At 47.3% G+C, this 21,815-nt stretch overlaps 1 protein-coding gene and 1 pseudogene across 1 annotated transcript; both read left to right on the top strand.

Annotated features, from left to right (window-relative positions):
- The first annotated feature begins 13,635 nt into the window (after window positions 1-13,635).
- Window positions 13,636-15,583, top strand: LOC123186485 (gibberellin 3-beta-dioxygenase 2-3-like). Its single transcript, XM_044598248.1, has 3 exons — window positions 13,636-14,236; window positions 14,329-14,478; window positions 14,729-15,583. Exons 1-3 carry the CDS (start codon window positions 13,755-13,757, stop codon window positions 15,207-15,209), a joined length of 1,113 nt encoding a protein of 370 aa, XP_044454183.1. The 5' UTR covers window positions 13,636-13,754; the 3' UTR covers window positions 15,210-15,583.
- A 3,416-nt stretch (window positions 15,584-18,999) lies between these two features.
- Window positions 19,000-20,972, top strand: LOC123038209 (gibberellin 3-beta-dioxygenase 2-1-like; annotated as a pseudogene).
- Window positions 20,973-21,815: the final 843 nt, after the last annotated feature.

Genomic DNA, 21,815 nt, shown 5'->3' with positions numbered 1-21,815 from the left:
TCGGTGTTATGTGAGAGATAGATGACGCATGTTTCCCTGGGGACATTCTGCAAGGGAGTGTTGGTTCTGCTGTGTTAGTGGCTATGTACAGAGGTCTGTGCAAAGCTTGCTTGTTGATGTCTAGAAAACCAGGTCTTGTTTGGTGTCCATTTTTGTTGCAGCTCTGGTCATACGAGAGATTCCCTATTGGACAACCCTATGTCTACGTTGATAAATCTTTTGGTTTGGAGGACATAGCTGGGACTTATGGTTGAGACTTATGTGCCTTCTATCGGGGACTTACCTACTATGGGATCTGTTTGGACACGAAGAGAGGTACTTTTATATTAAGTAACAATTAATTTGATTATTGCTTGCCATTCAATAGTATTAAAATGCTTATTTGTTGTCATGCACATAGACACTTTGCACATGGCCAGGTGAAGAGATTCTACCCATTCTTCATGGTGCAGTTTGATAGTTTGCATGAGAATCAAGTTATCTGGGAGCCATACTCGCATCAGGCTATATTATCCTGGTGTCCAGTTGGGATTTCTGGATTGTGCACTAGAGATCGGCACTATTGGATGACCAAGGCCAAGTTGGTGTTCGGCATGACGGTTGAGGAGATGGCTCTTCATAGGGTGATGAGACAATTCAGTCTATCTCAAGATCCTCCTCCTGCTCCCCTTGCACCCGACTTTGTTGGGAAATGTAGTATTTCAAAAAAAATCGTACGATCACACAAGATCTATCTAGGGGAAGCATAGCAATGAGCGGGGAGAGTGTGTCCACGTACCCTCGTAGACCGAAAGCGGAAGCGTTTAGTAACGCGGTTGATGTAGTCGAACGTCTTCACGATCCAACCGATCAAGTACCGAACGCACGACGCCTCCGCCATCTACACACGTTCAGCTCGGTGACGTTCCTCGAACTCTTGATCCAGTTGAGGCCGAGGGAGAGTTTCGTCAGCACTATGGCATGGTGACGGTAAAGGGTAAGTTACCGACGCAGAGCTTCGCCTAAGCACTACGACAATATGACCGAGGTGGAAAACTATGGAAGGGGGCACCGCACACAGCTAAAGATCAACTTGTGTGTCTATGGGGTGCCCCCTCCCTCGTATATAAAGGAGGGGAGGAGGAGGAGGGCCATCCACAAGGGGCGTGCCCAAGGGGGGATTCCTACTCCTAGTAGGAGTAGGTTTCCCCCTTTCCTAGTCCAAGTAGGAGAAGAAGGAAGGAGAGGAAGAAGAGAAGGAAAGGGGGGCCGCCCCTAGCCCTAGTCCAATTCAGTTTGGGCTAGGGGGGCACACCTTGGCCCGCCTCCTATCTTCCACCACTAGGCCCATGAGGCCCAATAACTTCCGGTGGGTCCGGTAACCCCCGGTACTTCGAAACTTATCCGTAACGACCCGAACCATTCCAGTGTCCGAATGTAGCCTTCCATATATAAATCTTTATGTCTTGACCATTTCGAGACTCCTCGTCATGTCCGTGATCTCATCCGGGACTCCGAACAACCTTCAGTACATCAAATCACATAAACTCATAATACGAATCATCATCGAACATTAAGCATGCGGACCCTACGGGTTCGAGAACTATGTAGACATGACCGAGACATATCTCTGGTCAATAACCAATAGCGGAACCTGGATGTTCATATTGGCTCCTACATATTCTGCGAAGATCTTTATTGGTCAAACCGCACAACAACATACGTTGTTCCCTTTGTCATCGGTATGTTACTTGCCCGAGATTCGATCGTCGGTATCATCATACCTAGTTCAATATCGTTACCGACAAGTCTCTTTACTCATTCCGTAATGCATCATCCCGCAACTAACTCATTAGCTACATTTCTTCAAGGCTTATAGTGATGTGCATTACCGAGAGGGCCCAGAGATACCTCTCCGACAATCGGAGTAACAAATCCTAATCTTGATCTATGCCAACTCAACAAACACCATCGGAGAAACCTATAGAGCATCTTTATAATCACCTAGTTATGTTGTGACGTTTGGCAGCACACTAAGTGTTCCTCCAGTGTTCGAGAGTTGCATAATCTCATAGTCATAGGAACATGTATAAGTCATGAAGAAAGCAATAGCAATAAGCTAAACGATCATAGTGCTAAGCTAACGGATGGGTCTTGTCCATCACATCATTCTCTAATGATGTGATCCCGTACATCAAATGACAACATATGTCTATGGCTAGAAAACTTAACCATCTTTGATTAACGAGCTAGTCTAGTAGAGGCATACTAGGGACACTCTGTTTGTCTATGTATTCACACATGTACTAAGTTTCCGATTAATACAATTCTAGCATGAATAATAAACATTTATCATGATATAAGGAAATATAAATAACAACTTTATTATTGCCTCTAGGGCATATTTGCTTCAGTCTCCCACTTGCACTAGAGTCAATAATCTAGATTACATAGTAATGATTCTAACACCTATGGAGTCTCGGTGTTGATCATGTTTTGCTCGTGAGAGAGGCTTAGTCAATGGGTCTTCAACATTCAGATCCATATATATCTTGCAAATCTCTGTGTCTCCCTCCTTTACTTGATCGCGGATGGAATTGAAGCGTCTCTTGATGTGCTTGGTTCCCTTGTGAAATCTGGATTCCTTTGCCAAGGCAATTGCACCAATATTGTCACAAAAGATTTTCATTGGACCCGATGCACTAGGTATGACACCTAGATCGGATATGAAGTCCTTCATCCAGACTCTTTCATTTGCTGCTTCCGAAGCAGCTATGTACTCTGCTTCACACGTAGATCCCGCCACAACGCTCTGTTTAGAACTCCACCAACTGACGGCTCCACCATTCAATATAAATACGTATCCGGTTTGTGACTTAGAGTCATCCGGGTCAGTGTCAATGCTTGCATCGACGTAACCATTTACGACAAGCTCTTTACCACCTCCATAAATGAGAAACATATTCTTAGTCCTTTTCAGGTATTTCAGGATGTTCTTGACCGCTGTCCATTGATTCACTCCTGGATTACTTTGGTACCTCCATGCTAAACTAATAGCAAGGCACACATCAGGTCTGGTACACAACATTGCATACATGATAGAACCTATGGCTGAAGCATAGGGAATGACTTTCATTTTCTCTCTACTTCTGTAGTGGTCGAGCATTGAGTCTGACTCTACTTCACACCTTGTAACACAGGCAAGAACCCTTTCTTTGCTTGATCCATTTTGAACTTCTTCAAAACTTTATCAAGGTATGTGCTTGTGTTACAAGGTGTTAAGGTATGTGCATGCTTGATCCATTTTGAAGAAGTTCCCACTCACTTTATCAAGGTATGTGCTTGCTTGATCCATTTTGAAGAAGTTCCCACTCACTTCATACCTACATAGCTCCCACTCACTTTCTTGTAAATACAGGCTTCTCCAAAAGACTGTATAAAACCATATGCTTTGATCACAATATCAAAGCGTATATTCCAACTCCGAGATGCTTGCACCATTCCATAAATGGATCACTGGAGCTTGAACACTTTGTTAGCACCTTTTGGATCGACAAAACCTTCTGGTTGTATCAAATACAGCTCTTCTTTAAGATATCCATTAAGGAATGCAGTTTTGACATCCATTTGCCAAATTTCACAATCATAAAATGTGGCAATTGCTAACATGATTCAGACAGGCTTAAACATCACTACGGGTGAGAAGGTCTCATCGTAGTCAACTCCTTGAGCTTGTCGAAAACCTTTTGCAACAAGTCGAGCTTTGTAAATAGTAACATTACCGTCAGCGTCAGTCTTCTTCTTGAAGATCCATTTATTCTCTATGGCTTGCCGATCATTGGGCAAGTCAACCAAAGTCCACACTTTGTCCTCATACATTGATCCCATCTCAGATTTCATGGCCTCAAGCCATTTCATGGAATCTGGGCTCATCATCGCTTCCTCATAGTTCATAGGTTCGTCATGGTCAAGTAACATGACTTCCAAAATAGGATTACCGTACCACTCTGGTGCGGATCTTACTTTGGTTGACCTATGAGTTTTGGTAGTAATTTGATCAGAAGTTTCATGATCATCATCATTAGCTTCCTCACTAATTGGTGTAGGAATCACTGGAACTAATTTCTGAGATGAACTACTTTCCAATAAGGGAGCAGGTACAATTACCTCATCAAGTTGTACTTTCCTCCCACTCACTTCTTTCGAGAGAAACTCCTTCTCTAGAAAGGATCCATTCTTAGCAATGAATATCTTGCCTTCGGATCTGTGATAGAAGGTGTACCCAACCGTCTCTTTTGGGTACCCTATGAAGACACATTTCTCTGATTTGGGTTCGAGCTTATCAGGTTGAAACTTTTTCACATAAGCATCGCAGCCCCAAACTTTATGAAACGACAACTTGGATTTCTTGCCAAACCACATTTCATATGGTGTCGTCTCACTGGATTTAGATGGTGCCCTATTTAACGTGAATGCAGCCGTCTGTAAAGCATAACCCCAAAACTATAGCGGTAAATCAGTAAGAGACATCATATATCGCACCATACCTAATAAAGTACGATTACAACGTTCGGACACACCATTACGCTGTGGTGTTCCGGGTGGCGTGACTTGCAAAATTATTCCGCATTGTTTCAAATGAAGACTAAATTCGTAACTCAAATATTCACCTCCATGATCAGATCGTAGAACATTTATTTTCTTGTTACAATCATTTTCCACTTCACTCTGAAATTCTTTGAACTTTTCAAATGTTTCAGACTTATGTTTCATCAAGTAGGTATACCCATATCTGCTCAAATCATCTGTGAAGGTCAGAAAATAACGATACCAGCTGCAAGCATCAACACTCATCGGACTGGATACATCAGTATGTATTATTTTCAACAAGTGTGTTGCTCGCCCCATTGTTCCGGAGAACGGAGTCTTAGTCATCTTTCCCATGAGGCATGGTTCGCAAGCATCAAGTGATTCATAATCAAGTGATTCCAAAAGCCCATCAGCATGGAGTTTCTTCATGCGCTTTACACCAATATGACCTAAACAGTAGTGCCACAAATAAGTTGCACTATCATTATTAAACTTATATCTTTTGGCTTCAATACTATGAATATGTGTATCACTACTATCGAGATTTAATAAAAATAGACCACTCATCAAGGGTGCATGACCATAAAAGATATTACTCATATAAATAGAACAAGCATTATTCTTTGATTTAAATGAATAATTGTCTCGCATCAAACAAGATCCAGATATAATGTTCATGCTTAACGCTGGCACCAAATAACAATTATTTAGGTCTAAAACTAATCCCGAAGGTAGATGTAGAGGTAGCGTGCCGACGACGATCACATCGACTTTGGAACTATTTCCCACGTGCATCGTCACCTCGTCCTTAGCCAATCTTCGCTTAATCCGTAGCTTCTGTTTTGAGTTGCAAATATGAGCAACATAACCAGCATCAAATACACAGGCGATATTACCAGCATTAGTAAGGTACACATCAATAACATGTATATCAAATATATCTTTCACTTTGCCATCTTCTTATCCGCCAAATACTTGGGGCAGTTCCGCTTCTAGTGACCAGTTGATGACCCACAAGTATAGGGGATCACAACAGTTTTCGAGGGTAGAGTATTCAACCCAAATTTATTGATTCGACACAAGGGGAGCCAAAGAATATTCTCAAGTATTAGCAGCTGAGTTGTCAATTCAACCACACCTGGAAACTTAATATCTGCAGCAAGGTATTTAGTAGCAAAGTAATATGATAGTAGTGGTACCGGTGGTAAAAGGTAATGGTAGCAAAAGTAATATTTTTGGTGTTTTATAGTGATGATAACAATAGCAACGGAAAAGTAAATAAGCGAAGAACAATATATGGAAAGCTCGTAGGCAATGGATCGATGATAGAGAATTATGCCGGATGCGATCGATCATGTAACAGTCATAACCTAGGGTGACACAGAACTAGCTCCGGTTCATCAATGTAATGTAGGCATGTATTCCAAATATAGTCATACGTGCTTATGGAAAGAACTTGCATGACATCTTTTGTCCTACACTCCCGTGGCAGCGGGGTCCTATTGGAAACTAAGGGATATTAAGGCCTCCTTTTAATAGAGTACCAGACCAAAGCATTAACACATAGTGAATACATGAACTCCTCAAACTACGGTCATCACCGGGAGTGGTCCCGACTATTTTCACTTCGGGGTTGCCGGATCATAACACGCAGTAGGTGACTATAGACTTGCAAGATAGGATCAAGAACTCTCATATATTGATGAAAACATAATAGGTTGAGATCTGAAATCATGGCACTCGGGCCCTAGTGACAAGCATTAAGTATAGCAAAGTCATAGCAACATCAATCTCAGAACATAGTGGATACTAGAGATCAAACCCTAACAAAACTAACTCGATTACATGATAAATCTCATCCAACCCATCACCGTCCAGCAAGCCTACAATGGAATTACTCATGCATGGCGGTGAGCATCATGAAATTGGTGATGGAGGAAGGTTGATGATGACGATGGCGGCGGATTCCCCTCTCCGGAGCCCCGAACGGACTCCAGATCAGCCCTCCCGAGAGAGTTTAGGGCTTGGCGGCGGCTCCGTGTCGTAAAACGTGATGAATCCTTCTCCCTGATTTTTTTCTCCCCGAAAGTGAATATATGGAGTCAGGGTTGAGGTCAGTGGAGCATTAGGGGGCCCATGAGGCAGGGGGGCGCGCCCCCACCCTCGTGGACAGGTGGAGCCCCCCCCCCTGACGTGGATTCTTCTTCCAGTATTTTTTATATATTCCAAAATAATTTTCCGTTGATTTTCAGGTCATTCCGAGAACTTTTTTTTTCTGCACAAACATAACACCATGGCAATTCTACTGAAAACAGCGTCAGTCCGGGTTAGTTCCATCCAAATCATGCAAGTTAGAGTCAAAAACAAGGGCAAAAGTGTTTGGAAAAGTAGATACGACGGAGACTTATCACCAGTCCCTTTGTAGTAGAAGCACTCAGTCTCAGACTTAGGTCCAGACTTGGGCTTCTTCACTTAAGCAGCAACTTGCCTGTCGTTCTTCTTGAAGTTCCCCTTCTTCCCTTTGCCCTTCTTCTTGAAACTAGTGGTCTTGTTGACCATCAACACTTGATGCTCCTTCTTAATTTTTACCTCCACAGCCTTGGCAGTGATTGAAGAACTCTGTCAATGACACTATGGAAGATTAACTCCCAGCTGAGTCAAGTGATTGTGGTACCCCAGACATTCTGAGTACATGCTCACTGACAGAACTACTCTCCTCCATTTTGCAGTTGTAGAACTCGTTGGAGACTTCATATATCTCAATCCGGGCATTTGCTTGAAATATTAACTTCAACTTCTGGAACATCTCATATGCTCCATGACGTTCAAAACGTCGTTGAAGCCCTGTTCTAAGCCGTAAAGCATGGCACGCTGAACTATCGAGTAGTCATCAACTTTGCTCTGCCAAACGTTCATAACATCTGGGGTTGCTCCTGCAGCGGGTTTGGCACCTAGCGGTGCTTCCAGGACGTAATTCTTCTGTGCAGCGATGAGGATAATCCTCAAGTTACGGACCTAGTCCGTGTAGTTGCTACCATCATATTTCAACTTAGCTTTCTCTAGGAACGCATTAAAATTCAACGGAACAGTAGCACGGGCCATTTATCTACAACAACATAGACATGCAAAATACTATCAGGTACTAAGTTCATGATAAATTAAAGTTCAATTAATCATATTACTTAAGAACTCCCACTTAGATAGACATCCCTCTAATTATCTAAGTGATCACGTGATCGATATCAACTAAACCATGTCCGATCATCACGTGAGATGGAGTAGTTTTCAATGGTGAACATCACTATATTGATCATATCTAATATATGATTCACACTCGACCTTTAGGTATCAGTGTTCCGAGGCCATATCTGCATATGCTAGGCTCGTCAAGTTTAACCCGAGCATTCTACATGTGCAAAACTGGCTTGCACCCGTTGTATGTGAACGTAGAGCTTATCACAGCCAATCATCACGTGGTGTCTCGGCACGACGAACTGTAGCAATGGTGTGTACTCTGGGAGAACACTTATACCTTGAAATTTAGTGAGATATCATCTTATAATGCTACCGCCGTACTAAGAAAAATAAGATGCATAAAGGATAAACATCACATGCAATCAATATAAGTGATATGATATGGCCATCATCATCGTGTGCCTTTGATCTCCACCTTCAAAGCACCGTCATGATCACCATCGTCACCGGCTTGACACCTTGATCTCCATCGAAGCATCGTTGTCGTCTCGCCAACTATTGCTTCCACGACTATCGCTACCGCTTAGTGATAAAATAAAGCAATTACATGACGATTGCATTTCATACAATAAAGAGACAACCATATGTCTCCTGCCAGTTGCCGATAACTATTACAAAACATGATCATCTCAAACAACAATTTATATATCATCATGTCTTGACCATATCACATCACAACAAGCCCTGCAAAAACAAGTTAGACGTCTCCTACTTTGCTGTTGCAAGTTTTACGTGGCTCCTACGGGCTTCTAACAAGAACCGTTCTTACCTACGCATCAAAACCACAATGATTTTTGTCAAGTGTGCTATTTTAACCTTCAACAAGGACCGGGCATAGTCACACTCGATTCAACTAAAGCTGGAGAAACAGACACCCACTAGCCACCTATGTGCGAAGAACGTCTGTAGAACGAGTCTCATGAACGCGGTCATGTAATGTCAGTCTGGGCAGCTTCATCCAACAATACCGCCGAATCAATGTATGACATGCTCGTAAGCAGTATGACTATTATCGCCCACAACTCTTTGTGTTCTACTCGTGCATATAACATCTACGCATAGACCTGGCTCTGATACCACTGTTGGGGAACGTAGTATTTCAAAAAAATTCCTACGAGCATGCAAGATCTATCTAGGAGAAGAATAGCAACAAGCGGGGAGAGTGTGTCCACGTAGCCTCGTAGACCGAAAGCGGAAGCGTTTAGTAACGCGGTTGATGTAGTCGAATGTCTTCGCGATCCAACTGATCAAGTATAGAACGTATGGCACCTCCACGATCTGCACACGTTCAGCTCGGTGACGTCCCTCGAACTCTTGATCCAGTTGAGGTTGAGGGAGAGTTTCGTCAGCACGACGGCGTGGTGACGGTGATGATGAAGTTACCGACGCAGGGCTTCGCCTAAGCACTACGACAATATGACCGAGGTGGAAAACTGTGGAGGGGCACACTGCACACAGCTAAAGATCAACTTGTGTGTTTATGGGGTGCCCCCACCCCCGTATATAAAGGAGGGGAGGAGGAGGACGGTCGGCCACAAGGTGCGCGCCCAAGGGAGGATTCCCACTCCTAATAGGAGTGGGTTTACCCCTTTCCTAGTCCAAGTAGGAGAAGAAGGAAGGAGAGAAATAAGAGAAAGAAAGGGGGGCCGACCCCCTAGCCCTAGTCCAATTCGGTTTGGGCTAGGGGCGCGCGCGCCACACGTTGGCCTGCCTCCTCTCTTCCACCACTAGGCCCATGAGGCCCAATAACTTCCGTGGGGGGGGGGGGTTCCGGTAACCCCCGGTACTCTGAAACTTATCCGAAATGACCCGAACCATTCCGGAATCCAAATGTAGCCTTCCAATATATGAATCTTTGTGTCTCGACCATTTCGAGACTCCTTGTCATGTCCGTGATCTCATCCGGGACCCCGAACAACCTTCGGTACATCAAATCACATAAACTCATAATACGAATCATCATCGAACATTAAGCATGCGGACCCTACGGGTTCAAGAACTATGTAGACATGACCGAGACATATCTCTGGTCAATAACCAATAGCGGAACCTGGATGTTCATATTGGCTCCTACATATTCTGCGAAGATCTTTATTGGTCAAACCGCACAACAACATACGTTGTTCCCTTTGTCATCGGTATGTTACTTGCCCGAGACTCGATCGTCGATGTCATCATACCTAGTTCAATATCATTACCGGCAAGTCTCTTTACTCGTTCTGTAATGCATCATCCCGCAACTAACTCATTAGCTACATTGCTTGCGAGGCTTATAGTGATGTGCATTACCGAGAGGGCCCGGAGATACTTCTCCGACAATCGGAGTGACAAATACTAATCTCGATCTATGCCAACTCAACAAACACCATCGGAGACACCTGTAGAGCATCTTTATAATCACCCAGTTACGTTGTGACGTTTGATAGCACACTAAGTGTTCCTCCAGTGTTCAGGAGTTGCATAATCGCATAGTCATAGGAACATGTATAAGTCATGAAGAAAGCAATAGCTAAACTAAACGATCATAGTGCTAAGCTAACGAATGGGTCTTGTCCATCACATCATTCTCTAATGATGTGATCCCGTTCATCAAATGACAACACATGTCTATGGCTAGGAAACTTAACCATCTTTGATTAACAAGCTAGTCTAGTAGAGGCATACTAGGGACACTCTGTTTGTCTATGTATTCACATATGTACTAAGTTTCCAGTTAATACAATTCTAGCATGAATAATAAACATTTAGCATGATATAAGGAAATATAAATAACAACTTTATTATTGCCTCTAGGGCATATTTCATTCTGGCTCATCTCTTAGAATAAAGCCCCACCCCCAGTCGTTGTGGCTGCTTGCTTGCTGCCGTCAACATTAATGTTGATGGCTTCATGCCCAGGGGCAGCCCATACGTTCTTCATCACCGTTCGATGCAAGTTCTTTCCCTTCAGAAAAGTGCACTGTCCCGATTGTGCGCGAATTCTCTTCATAACTGAGATTGCATTCCGCATTGGTTCACTCGCATTTATCTTATTGCGTGTGTCCCATCACCCCCAGAGCATTATAATGCAATCACTTTTCTGTTTGTCCAGGAGGGTCAATATCTTAGTCACCACCTCTTTATCACGGCGTAGTAGCAGGTCCTGGCGTGTCTGTTCTAGATTCATTTCTCTCCACACCTATTTCACATTTTTGCATCCTCATCAAGCCGCAAACAAACTGGGAATCTCTTATCAGGTTCCATCCCTTTCCTGGCAATATTCAGTAGATGAGGCAAGCTGTTATGAGCTAGCTGCCATAGAAAATGTTTCATTTTTGGCAGGCAGCAACACTTCCAGATTTCACTCCATTTGAACTTTTCAATGTGTCCACTTGCCTCTCCTACCTGCCTTTTAGCTTGTTGCTCTTGCTCTCACTGATACGCAAATTTTACTGAGAAACGGCCCTTGTCGTCAAAACGCCTGGCTCAGAAATCCTCGAACAGTAGAATGGCAAGGATAGTACGTGCATCTTGCTGTCAGAAGATCTCATATTTTTGAGTGGCAATGGGAATGGAGGAAATGGCAATCAACATTGTTCCAACCCTGCTACACCAACGAAGAAAGATCTGAATCATATCACTTGTTTCTAGTGCAAGAACCCAGGGCACTATGCCACTGATTGTCCTGATGCGAAGAACAGGAATGGCAATGGAAGTTCTGGAAGCAAGAAGCCAAATTCTTTCACTAGAGGTCGGGTGAACCATGTCAATGTGGAAGAAGTCTATGAGTAGCCAGACGCTATGTTTGGTAAGTTTTTACTCAATCCCCATCCGGTATTAATTTTCTTTTTAACTCTGGTGAACACCTGCCGCCCTCGAACCGCGCCAGCCGCCACTTTGCAAAAGATCAAAGGGCCCCATCGCCGCCGACACCGACGGCCTTTAACCTTCAACGCACCACGACGACAGCGAGGAGGGGAGAAGGGAGGGTTGAGGCTGGCGGCTAGGGTTTCCCCCACGGTTGCTCGCGAGAGCGACACGAGAAGGGGAGGGGGAGGTGGAGGTTAATGGATTCAATCCCAACTCAAGGATGATTATACTAGGCAAAGATATTTAATTAGGGAACCTTATAGTCAACTGCCTAATTTTGATTATTCACAAAGGGCCATTGGCGATGCTTCATGAAAATTTAATCCAGAACGGTTTGATCAATAATCATTTTACTTTTTCTTTGGACTATCACCTTCTAAAGCTATTGCGAGATGTCATAACATTTATGTGAAGTTGTGCATCGATGGCTCCTATGCAGATGATGGCTCAGCGGGTGCTGGCATGGTACTAAGAGATGACAAGGGGGCTATCATTTTTTCTTCAAGTAGAAAACATTTTTTTCCTGTCAAGAAGCATTGGAAGCTGAATTGTGTGCTTGTATGGAAGGTTTGTCTTTTGACATCCATAGAAGCGATTTACCCATTGAGATCGGTATGGATTCTCGTGTTACAGTAAAGTTGATCCAAGCAAAGGGCGTGGGTAGATCGATCTACGCTTCGCTCATAATGGAGATCAAGTATCTTATGTATCTTCGTGAATTTTGTATTACTCGTGTATATCATAGCCAAAATAAGTTGAGTGATAGCATAGCTAAGTTTGCTCGTCTAGAGGGCAGAACTATGACATGGGTAGGCCCAGGCCCTACTGATGTTATAGAGTTAGCTACGATTGATTGTATGAATCTTTGAGATGAGTAATACATGATTTTCACCCACAAAAACGAAGAAGAAGATATGCCTTTCGGTTATGAATCAACAAAAAGTTAGATAACCAAATTGGTAATCGGTTCGTGAGTGATTATTTATTTTCCATGTGGTGAAAACTATATTTTCTACCATTAGTATTAGTGTTTGTTTAATCTTTTTACAATCATGAAAAATTGAAATGGGGCACTCTGTGAATGTCTTAACATGCTTCGTTTGCTTGCTAGTATTTATTTTAAAATTTCCCAACTAACTTGTCATTTGCTTGCTAGTATTTAAGTCAACACGTATGTACAACAATCTTCAGTTTTTACCGTCACATTTTATGTGATATGTGATGTCATAATTATATTTGTTATGTTATCTTTGAGTTAAACCCAGGCATGGACAGCCCGGCCCGGGCTTGACGTTCAGGCTGGGCTCAGGCCTTGTTTTCCAGCCTGGAAGATAGTTCGGGCTGGGCTCGGGCTTCAAGTTTTTTGTTTTTCAGACTAGGCTTGCACGTGTGTACACTAAAAAATAGCATTCTGGCCGGGCTTTTGGGCTTTAGGCTTGATTTCGGGTTGGGCTCGGGCATGACGACCAACAGATCCCTGCGCAGGTCGCTAAATAGGAGGACTCCTTTCGAATAGCTCGTCTCGTATAGCGTGTCTATTTTCAGTCTGTAAGTTAATGTGGAAATGTCATAATTAATATTTATGTTTATATTTTGAAAAAATAAATATCGATGATTATCCAAAGGATGTTTAATAAAACAAAATCTTTTTATCCACCTCTTATAGTATTTATTTACATAATAAAGTATATATATATATATATGTGCAATGATAAATAAACATCTTAACATTTCGTTTATGTATAAGGATACTCCTTTTTTTCCCGCAAAAAAATGGAGTGTCCTTATACGCATTACTTGGGCACAGCTGTTGATCGGTCCATCGATCCAACGCTTTACACGTGAGTTTTGGGTCTATCTTTGTAGTACAGAAGATTACACCTCCTACGTGAAAACAGTCTTTACAGGTAGGTTTGTGTCTATCTCTTTCTTTGTATGGCTCTGCCGCTACGCTGCAAGACCTCTCTCTCCATATACCGACCCTTGTGCTTCGCTCCTCACACTCTCCGTGCATCTCCACGCTTACTACTAGCTACTCTATCTAGCTAGTGATTATTGTGGTTCCGCGCGCATCGCTCGCCATGTCGGCGCCATCGCAGCTAAGCAAGGACCCGCACAACGATTACTTCGACTTTGGGGCAGCGCGGCAGGTGCCGGAAACCCACACGTGGGAGGGGCTGTACGAGCACCCGCTGGTGGACGGCGGCGTCGGGGCCGCGGAGGACGCCGTGCCGGTGGTGGATTTGCGGGACCCACATGCAGCCGAGGCGGTGGCGCGTGCGTCGGAGCAGTGGGGAACGTTCCTGCTCGAGGGCCACGGCATTCCGAGCGAGCTGCTCGCGCGCGTCGAGGCCCGAATTGCTAGCGTGTTCGCGTTGCCGGCGTCGGAGAAGATGCGCGCCGCGCGGCAGGACGGCCAGTCCCACGGCTATGGACTGCCACCCATCGCCTCCTACTTCCCCAAGACCACGTGGTCTGAGGGCTACACCTTGTCCCCGGCCAACCTCCGAGCCGAGCTCCGCAAGATCTGGCCCGACGCCGGCGGGGACTACCGCCACTTCTGGCATGTGTTCATACATCGGACGCTGGAGAAAACTTTTTACTACCACTGTACTTATATTGTTGTGTAACTTGTGTTAATCGTATGATGTGCAGTGACGTGATGGAGGAGTTCCACAGGCAGATGCTAGCGGTGGTTGACAAGCTGACGGTGTTGTTCCTCGCAGCGCTCGGGGTCGCCAGCGTCGAGGCGGGGCGCAAGATCGTGGAGACCATGTCCGAGACCGTGACCATGCACATCAACTGGTACGTAGTACAACTGGCAACACCTTTTTTTTTTGTTTTTGACGTGAGCCGGCAACACCCTTATGTAGCAGCCACAACGTGCAATCTAACACTACGTGTCGTGTACTGCAGTCTAAAAAAATACACCTCAACTGGTACGTAGTACAAGTGGCAACAGCCTTACATGCCGTGTAGAAGCCACAACGTGCAATCTTATCTAACACTACGTGTCGTGTACTGTAGTCTAAAATACACTTTGCAACGCATGCAGGTACCCCAAGTGCCCTGACCCGAAGCGAACACTGGGCCTGGCGATTCACACGGACTCGGGGTTCTTCACGTTCCTGATGCAGAGCCACGTTTCTGGGCTGCAGCTGTTCCGGCACGAGCCAGACAGGTGGGTTGGGGTGCCACCCGGGGCACTCATCGTCAACATCGGCGACCTCTTCCAGATCCTCACCAACGGCCGCTTCCGCAGCACATACCACCGCGCCGTCGTCAACCGCGAAAGCACCCGGGTGTCCGTGGCCTACCATCTCGGCCCGCCCGCCGACGCCAAGGTAGCGCCCCTCAGGGAAGCCGTGGGCGGCGGCAAGCCCGCCTACCGCACCGTCACGTGGCGAGAGTACTTCCTTGTGCGCAAGGAGGCCTTCACCACCGGCGGCTCCGCGCTCCAGATGGTCTCCCTCAGCCCGGGTGACCACGACGACGATGGTGATGGCGCCGACCAAATAAGTGAAATCTCTTCATAGATCGGCGCCAGCCATCACCAAAGACCGATTCGACCGATACAAAAATTCATGAAAATGGACTAAAAATGGCAATTTATATGTGGAATCTCTATATGATCATATATCCCATGTGGACAAGATAGATCCTTTAGACATCTGTGGAAGGTGAAAATTGCCGTTAAGATCGAAATCTGGACATGATAGATAAATCTTGGAGGCTAGCTTGGCTAGCTTCGTGTTGATTTCCTTTTTCAAAAGTACTGGCTGTGATAAATTCCTACGTGCATGTCATGTTCGTCGGAAAGTACTCGGCCAGACCAGGCCTGCACCAACAATCTCAGAATGGATGGATCGCGTCAGGTCAGGAGAAGAAAATACAGCGGTTTCATGGTTTGCAAGTATACTCTTGGTATTTATTTTGTGTGTTCCAATTTTACCCCTTGAACAAATATACTGTTGATTTGGTCTAGTAGTATTGGAGGGTATAGTCCATTGAATAACTGAAAATAAACGGCTCCTATTATTTAGATGTACCATAAAAGGATTCTTTCCCAACAGCATAGCTACCCACTTGACAGCAGCTACCTCTGACCATGGGCCGATACTTCTTGAACTTAGCACACATATTATGATGACTCCTGATCATTTGTTGGAAGGCAATGATAGTTGGACCGAAACCATACAGGGCCGGGCCAGTGGAGCGCGACCCAAGCAGTATCAAAACTGGAGGATCTGCGTTGCAAACATGAAAATTTATCCAGAGATTTGACCCGCTGGAGTAGACAGACATTTGGTTCGGTCCGGAAGGAGATCAAGACACTCCAGCTGGAACTAGAAAGGTTGGACCATCCAATACGTATAGGTCCAACTCATGCAGAGTTAAAAGTTAACGAGAGGCTTGTTGAACTTTACAATCGGGAAGTGCTTATGTGGAGGCAGCATTCGAGGATCTATTCGCTGGCCGCGGGTGACAAGAACACATGATTTTTCCATCTCCGTGCTAACATCCGCAGGAAAAAGAATATGATTAAATCTCTTCTCAAATCTCTTGGTGTGATGACAGATGATATGGGAGAACTGATGTGGATGGTAACAGAGTTCTACAAGAATCTCTATACATCTGAGGGGGTGCACAATGTGGACGCGGTGCTACAACATGTCCCACAAAAGGTCACACCAGTGATGAATGAAGTTCTGTGCCATCCATATTCAGCTGAGGAGGTTAAAACCGCTCTGTTTCCGACGTTTCCTACCAAGTCCCTAGGGGTCGACGTATTTCGCGCACATTTTTGTCAAAGGCATTGGGCCTTGTGCGGGGAGGAGATTACGCGATACTGCGGATTGTGAGAGGGGAGGAGTCACCGGAGAGCCTAAATGACATGGCAGGTTCGTCCGGCACTGCCGGCACGGAGGTCATTGACATCTCCGACGACAAGAAGTAGTGTAGGCTAGTTTTAGGCTATCTACGCCGTACATAGATTTTGGGATGCATGCTATTGTATGGATTTGAGGTATGAAATATCGGGTAATTGATTGCAGTGCAGGAAAAATGAGGGGTCACCGAGCATGACTGTGGACGTATAGGGTCCAGCATGATTGTGCATGGAATTGTCGTGCTCGGTATAGAGTCCGCTAGCTAAGACTGGAAGCTTATTTTAGGGTACAATACATACATGCACATCCATATATAGACCAGACACGTGCATTCATTTGAAATAAGCTTCCAGTCTTAGCTAGCGGCGCTATGCTATAATCTTCGAAGAATTTTATTTCTAGGCGCTCTCCCACTAGAGCTGAACAAGCTTGCTTGTGTACACTGTTTCCTCCTTCCTTAGGGCATGCGCCGTGACTTGTTCGCCACATGTGCGCCGATGTTCTGTTCGTCGTGGACCTGTACACGCCAAAATATGTTTTTTCTGTACTGATAGTATACGTCCATGTATTTGAAGAGAGTATCAGTATATAACTGTTGATCGGTCCACATCGATCCAACCTTTTAGACGTGTATTTTTGCTTCTATCTTTGTAGCCAGCACGTGGTTTATACACAATCAGTCGGTGATCTATACGTAACATACAATACTCTTATGTGGAAAGATACCTTTTCTTCTTAAAAATCTTTCGTTTCTATCTTTGGACTTTCTTTTTGCGAGAGGTCTTTTTGGACGTATTAATCTTTACATGTGGATTTGTGTCGTATACCCACGTAACCCACAACCTCGTGCTTCTCGGAGCATCTCCAGTCGCGCCCCCAACAGCCCCCCCCCCCCCCCCTCCCCCCGCCATTTTTAGTGCCGGCGCCGAAAAATCGGCCCAGTCACGCCCCCAGGGTCTCGTTTATCACCGGTTTGGGCCGAAATAACAGACGGCGAACCGGAGCCGAACCCAAGCCCCCGGGGGTCGTCTGGGGGCGCCGGCCGAAGAGAAAAGACACGTGGGTCCGTTCTGTCGACAAGAGAAGGCCCTTTTTCCCATCGATCCCCCCACTTTTCCTCCTCTGTTTCCCTTCATTCCCTCTTCTGCCCCTCTTCTCCCGCCATTCTCCTCCATCTCCCCTCCATCTGGCCGCCATGCCGCCGAAGAATTACACGGCCCCTCGCGCCGCCACCGATGCCGAAGCCACCCAGCTTAAGCAGAGGAAGCCGAGGGCGCCGCCGTCCAAACCACCGGGCATGTCAAACCGGCGGAATAGGCTCAACACCAAGAGGGCTCGGGACAGGGCGGCAACGGTGGCTGCGGTTGTGGCGGAGCAAGCAGAGGCGTCTCGCGCGGGGATGATGAATCCACCCGGCAGCCATGATCCGCACGCTCCCTGGAGCCAGCACAGCGTCGGGTTGCCGGCCGGCTTCTCGCCGTCGCCACACCCCTGGGAATGCGCGCCCTCGCCTGGCTACGCCAACGGCGATGCGCACGGCGGGTTCAACCCCAACATCACCTTTCCGCATGGCCACCCCGCCCAGCGCACGCCCTCACCCGCGTTCGCCGGCGTCCAATATCCCCATAGAGCTACTCACCACCGGCTTACGCAGCCTCCCCATGCACCTACTGCGTGGCTGCAAGCGTCCATCGAGCAGTGCCTCGCCGACGTCAACACCCAGGCCGCCTAGAGGGAAGAGACAACCGAGGCGCGGTGGTCTGCACTGATGACGAACGGCGCCGTCAAGCTCGACCTGCTTCGGACCAACGTCGCCGCGAAGAAGAGAAACACCGACCTGACATTCCAAATGGGGGCACGGACATGTCGACGATGGACGAGCAGGTCAAGGCGTGGTACCTGGTGGAGCGTGGCCTCATCCTGTACCAGATGCACTCGGTGGCCGCGCCAGCTCCCACGCCGACCCCAACGCCGCCACCAAGCCCGAGCGATGCCTCCACGATGCCCAGCACAGAAGCCATGCCGACACCGACCAGCCCGCGCATGCCGGCTACCTCCAGTCTGACGCCAAGGACGCCGCCGCCGTTTGATGCGTTGCCTACACCGTTTGATGCATTGCCTGTGCGTCTTTTGAACGCTGAACTTTCGAGTAATTGATCGCCGAACTGTGGCATGGTGATCGCGGAACTGATCGCCGGACTTGTGGCGTTTTTTTGGGCAGCGGAAAATGTCAAGTTCGAATTTATAACGTTTGGGGCCGGCCCCTGAGGGCGTGGCTGGGAACTAGATCACCCCCAGGGCCTAAAAAGCGTCGGCCGTTGTGCTGGGGGGCCGAACGAGTGAAGATGCTCTCACCTCACCCTCTCCTCTATCCATCTCCGCCGTTGCTACTCGCTCTACAAGCAAGAGTGATTATTGCGGTTCAGCATCGATCGACATGCCGACTCGGTCGAAGCTGAACAAGGACCCGCACAACCAATACTTCGACTTGGCTCGTTCATTGCTGCTCGTTCATTATCCGGGACGAAGCTGGCTCGTTCATTGCTGCAGCAGTGGGGAAGATTGATCGTGTCCAAGACCCTCTTCAGGCTGAAGCTTCAGCTTGTCTCAAGGCTATTGAGGGGGTTGTGGACCTGTGGGCACACAGGACCAAGTCTAGAGTATGACAGTTCATCAATTGGTGTCCTTTTGCGCGAGGCACGTAGTATATGTTATGTTTCTTTTAATGTTTCAGACTTTGTTTCTGTCGTAGAAACAACAATAGTGCTGCACATTTGCTCGCCCAGTTAGGCCTGAAGGCGGCTGTGCCGTTCACCATCTGGGCTGATATTTCCCCAGACTTTGTCGCTGATGTGGTGACTAGCGATATTGCTAGGATCCAAGTCTAAGTGGAATATATTTTATTCCTTATCAAAAAAATACTTCGACTTGGGGGCAGCGCGGCAGGTGCTGGAGACGCATGCGTAGGAGGGGCTGCACGAGCACAAGATGGTGGATGGTGGCGTCGGGGCTGGGGAGGACGGTGTGCCGGTGGTCGGTGATGGACATGCGGGACCCACAGAAGGCGGAGGCGGTGGCGCGTGCGTTGGAACAATGGGGAACGTTCATGCTCGAGGGCCATGGCGTGCCGAGCGAGCTGCTGGCACACGTCGAGGCCGGTATCACCGGCATGTTTGCACTGCCGAAGCTGGAGAAGATGCGAGCCGCATGCCAGGGCGGTGACCCAGGGCTACGGTCTGCCGCACATCGCCCTCTACTTCTCCAAGACCATGTGGTCCGAGGGCTACTCCTTAACCCCAGCCAACCTCTGCCCCGAACTCCGCAAGATCTGGCCCGACGGCGGCCACGACTACAGCCACTTCTGGTATGTGTCCATGAAGTAATGCATGCCATTCATGAGAGATCTAACTTGCTAGGGTTTAGCACTGTTGTATGAATTATATCATCTCTTAATCACGTTATGTGCAGCGGCGTGATGGAGGAGTTCCACAAGGAGATGCGCGCTGGCTAACAAGCTGATGGAGCTGTTCCTCGTAGCGCTCAGGCTCCCCGCCACGCAGATCGCCAGCGTCGAGGTGGAGCACAAACTCACCGAGACCATGACCGAGACAATACACCTCAACAGGTACGTAGTACTGCCTCCGTCAAAAATATATTTAGATACATCCATTTGAGCACCTAATTGGTTCGGTGCCAATAATTGGCATGCCAATTGTTGGAGTCTAAAATTTTGGCTCTCAATTAGTTGGCTACCAATTAGTTTTTGCCCATCTTTTTAGAAGTTGTTAATTTTTGATAACTTTTGATTTTGCTCAATGTTGACTTGCCAAATATTGACAATGCCAAACTTTGACAGCAAACTAATTAGCCTCGTAGTACAAGTGGCAACTCTCCTAGCATGTACGTGCATCAAGGCAACGGCAGAACAGCCTCCAGGCAAATTTATACACCTCTGATTTAACCAAGGTGGATCGTGAACGGCTGAAGCATGACGTGGCTCGACGATGCTTCATCGCAAACAGCGGCAGCCCTCTAGCGAAGCTCCATCTTAGCTCAGGCTGCAAGTGGGACTGCAGATGGGAGTCCCACCGTTGAGCCCACTTGGTCGGAATATATTTAATGTGAATAACCGGACATCCCGTCACAAGATACAAAAAATATATGGGCACAAGTGGTATCTCACTCAGCAAATGCACATACAATTGGAACGTATACACTAGTTTAGCATCCATATGTTACACTCTCACACCCTCGCTAGCTATCATACTCCTCGCTGCAGCTACAAGCCTGGGAGTGAGGGGCAAGAATTCGTCAACAACCATGTCCCTACCGTCCCTCCTCCCGCCCCTCCCGTCCCTCCCCCGTGCGGCGGCGCCGTCCCGCACCGGGGAGCCCCTGCCCTCCTCCTAAAGCCTCGCCCCTCCTCCGCTCCCCTCCGCCGCCGTCGCCCGGGGCGTCACAGGGCAAAGCCCTTGTGGCGTGGCGGCGGCGGCGGTTTCTCCTCGGATCTCGATCTGGTTGGGAGGCGGCGCTCCTCTTCGGCCAGATCGGTGGCGACATGGAAGTGGTGCGGCGGCCGCGGAGGAGGACGGCACCAGCAACGGCGGATCTGGCCTTGACTAGCTCATGTCAGGCTAATTCGTTGTGCTACCGATCTCAATCGCCGTCGGTGGGGCACTACTCCTGGACTTGATCTGCAACGCGAGGATGTCTGGGGCGCCGACCCTAGGCTTTGTTGGGGAACGTAGTAATTTCAAAAAAAATTCTACGCACACGCAAGATCATGGTGATGCATAGCAACGAGAGGGGAGAGTGTTGTCTACGTACCCTCGTAGACCGAAGCGGAAGCGTTGACGCAACATAGAGGAAGTAGTCGTACGTCTTCCCGGTCCAACCGATCCAAGCACCGTTACTCCGGCACCTCCGAGTTCTTGGCACACGTTCAGCTCGATGCCGCTCCCCGGGCTCCGATCCAACAAAGCTTCGGGAAGGAGTTCCGTCAGCACGACGGCGTGGTGACGATCTTGATGTTCAACCGTCGCAGGGCTTCGCCTAAGCACCGCTACAATATGACCGAGGTGGAATATGGTGGAAGGGGGCACCGCACACGGCTAAGGAACGATCACGAAGATCAACTTGTGTGTCTATGGGGTGCCCCCTGCCCCCGTATATAAAGGAGTGGAGGAGGGGAGGGCCGGCCCTCTCTATGGCGCGCCCTGGGGGAGTCCTACTCCCACCGGGAGTAGGATTCCT

Source organism: Triticum aestivum, chromosome 2A, assembly GCF_018294505.1.
Source record: "Triticum aestivum cultivar Chinese Spring chromosome 2A, IWGSC CS RefSeq v2.1, whole genome shotgun sequence".
NCBI lineage: Eukaryota > Viridiplantae > Streptophyta > Magnoliopsida > Poales > Poaceae > Triticum > Triticum aestivum.
Note: the sequence above shows the minus strand (reverse complement) of the source record. Positions and strands in the feature narration are given on the sequence as shown.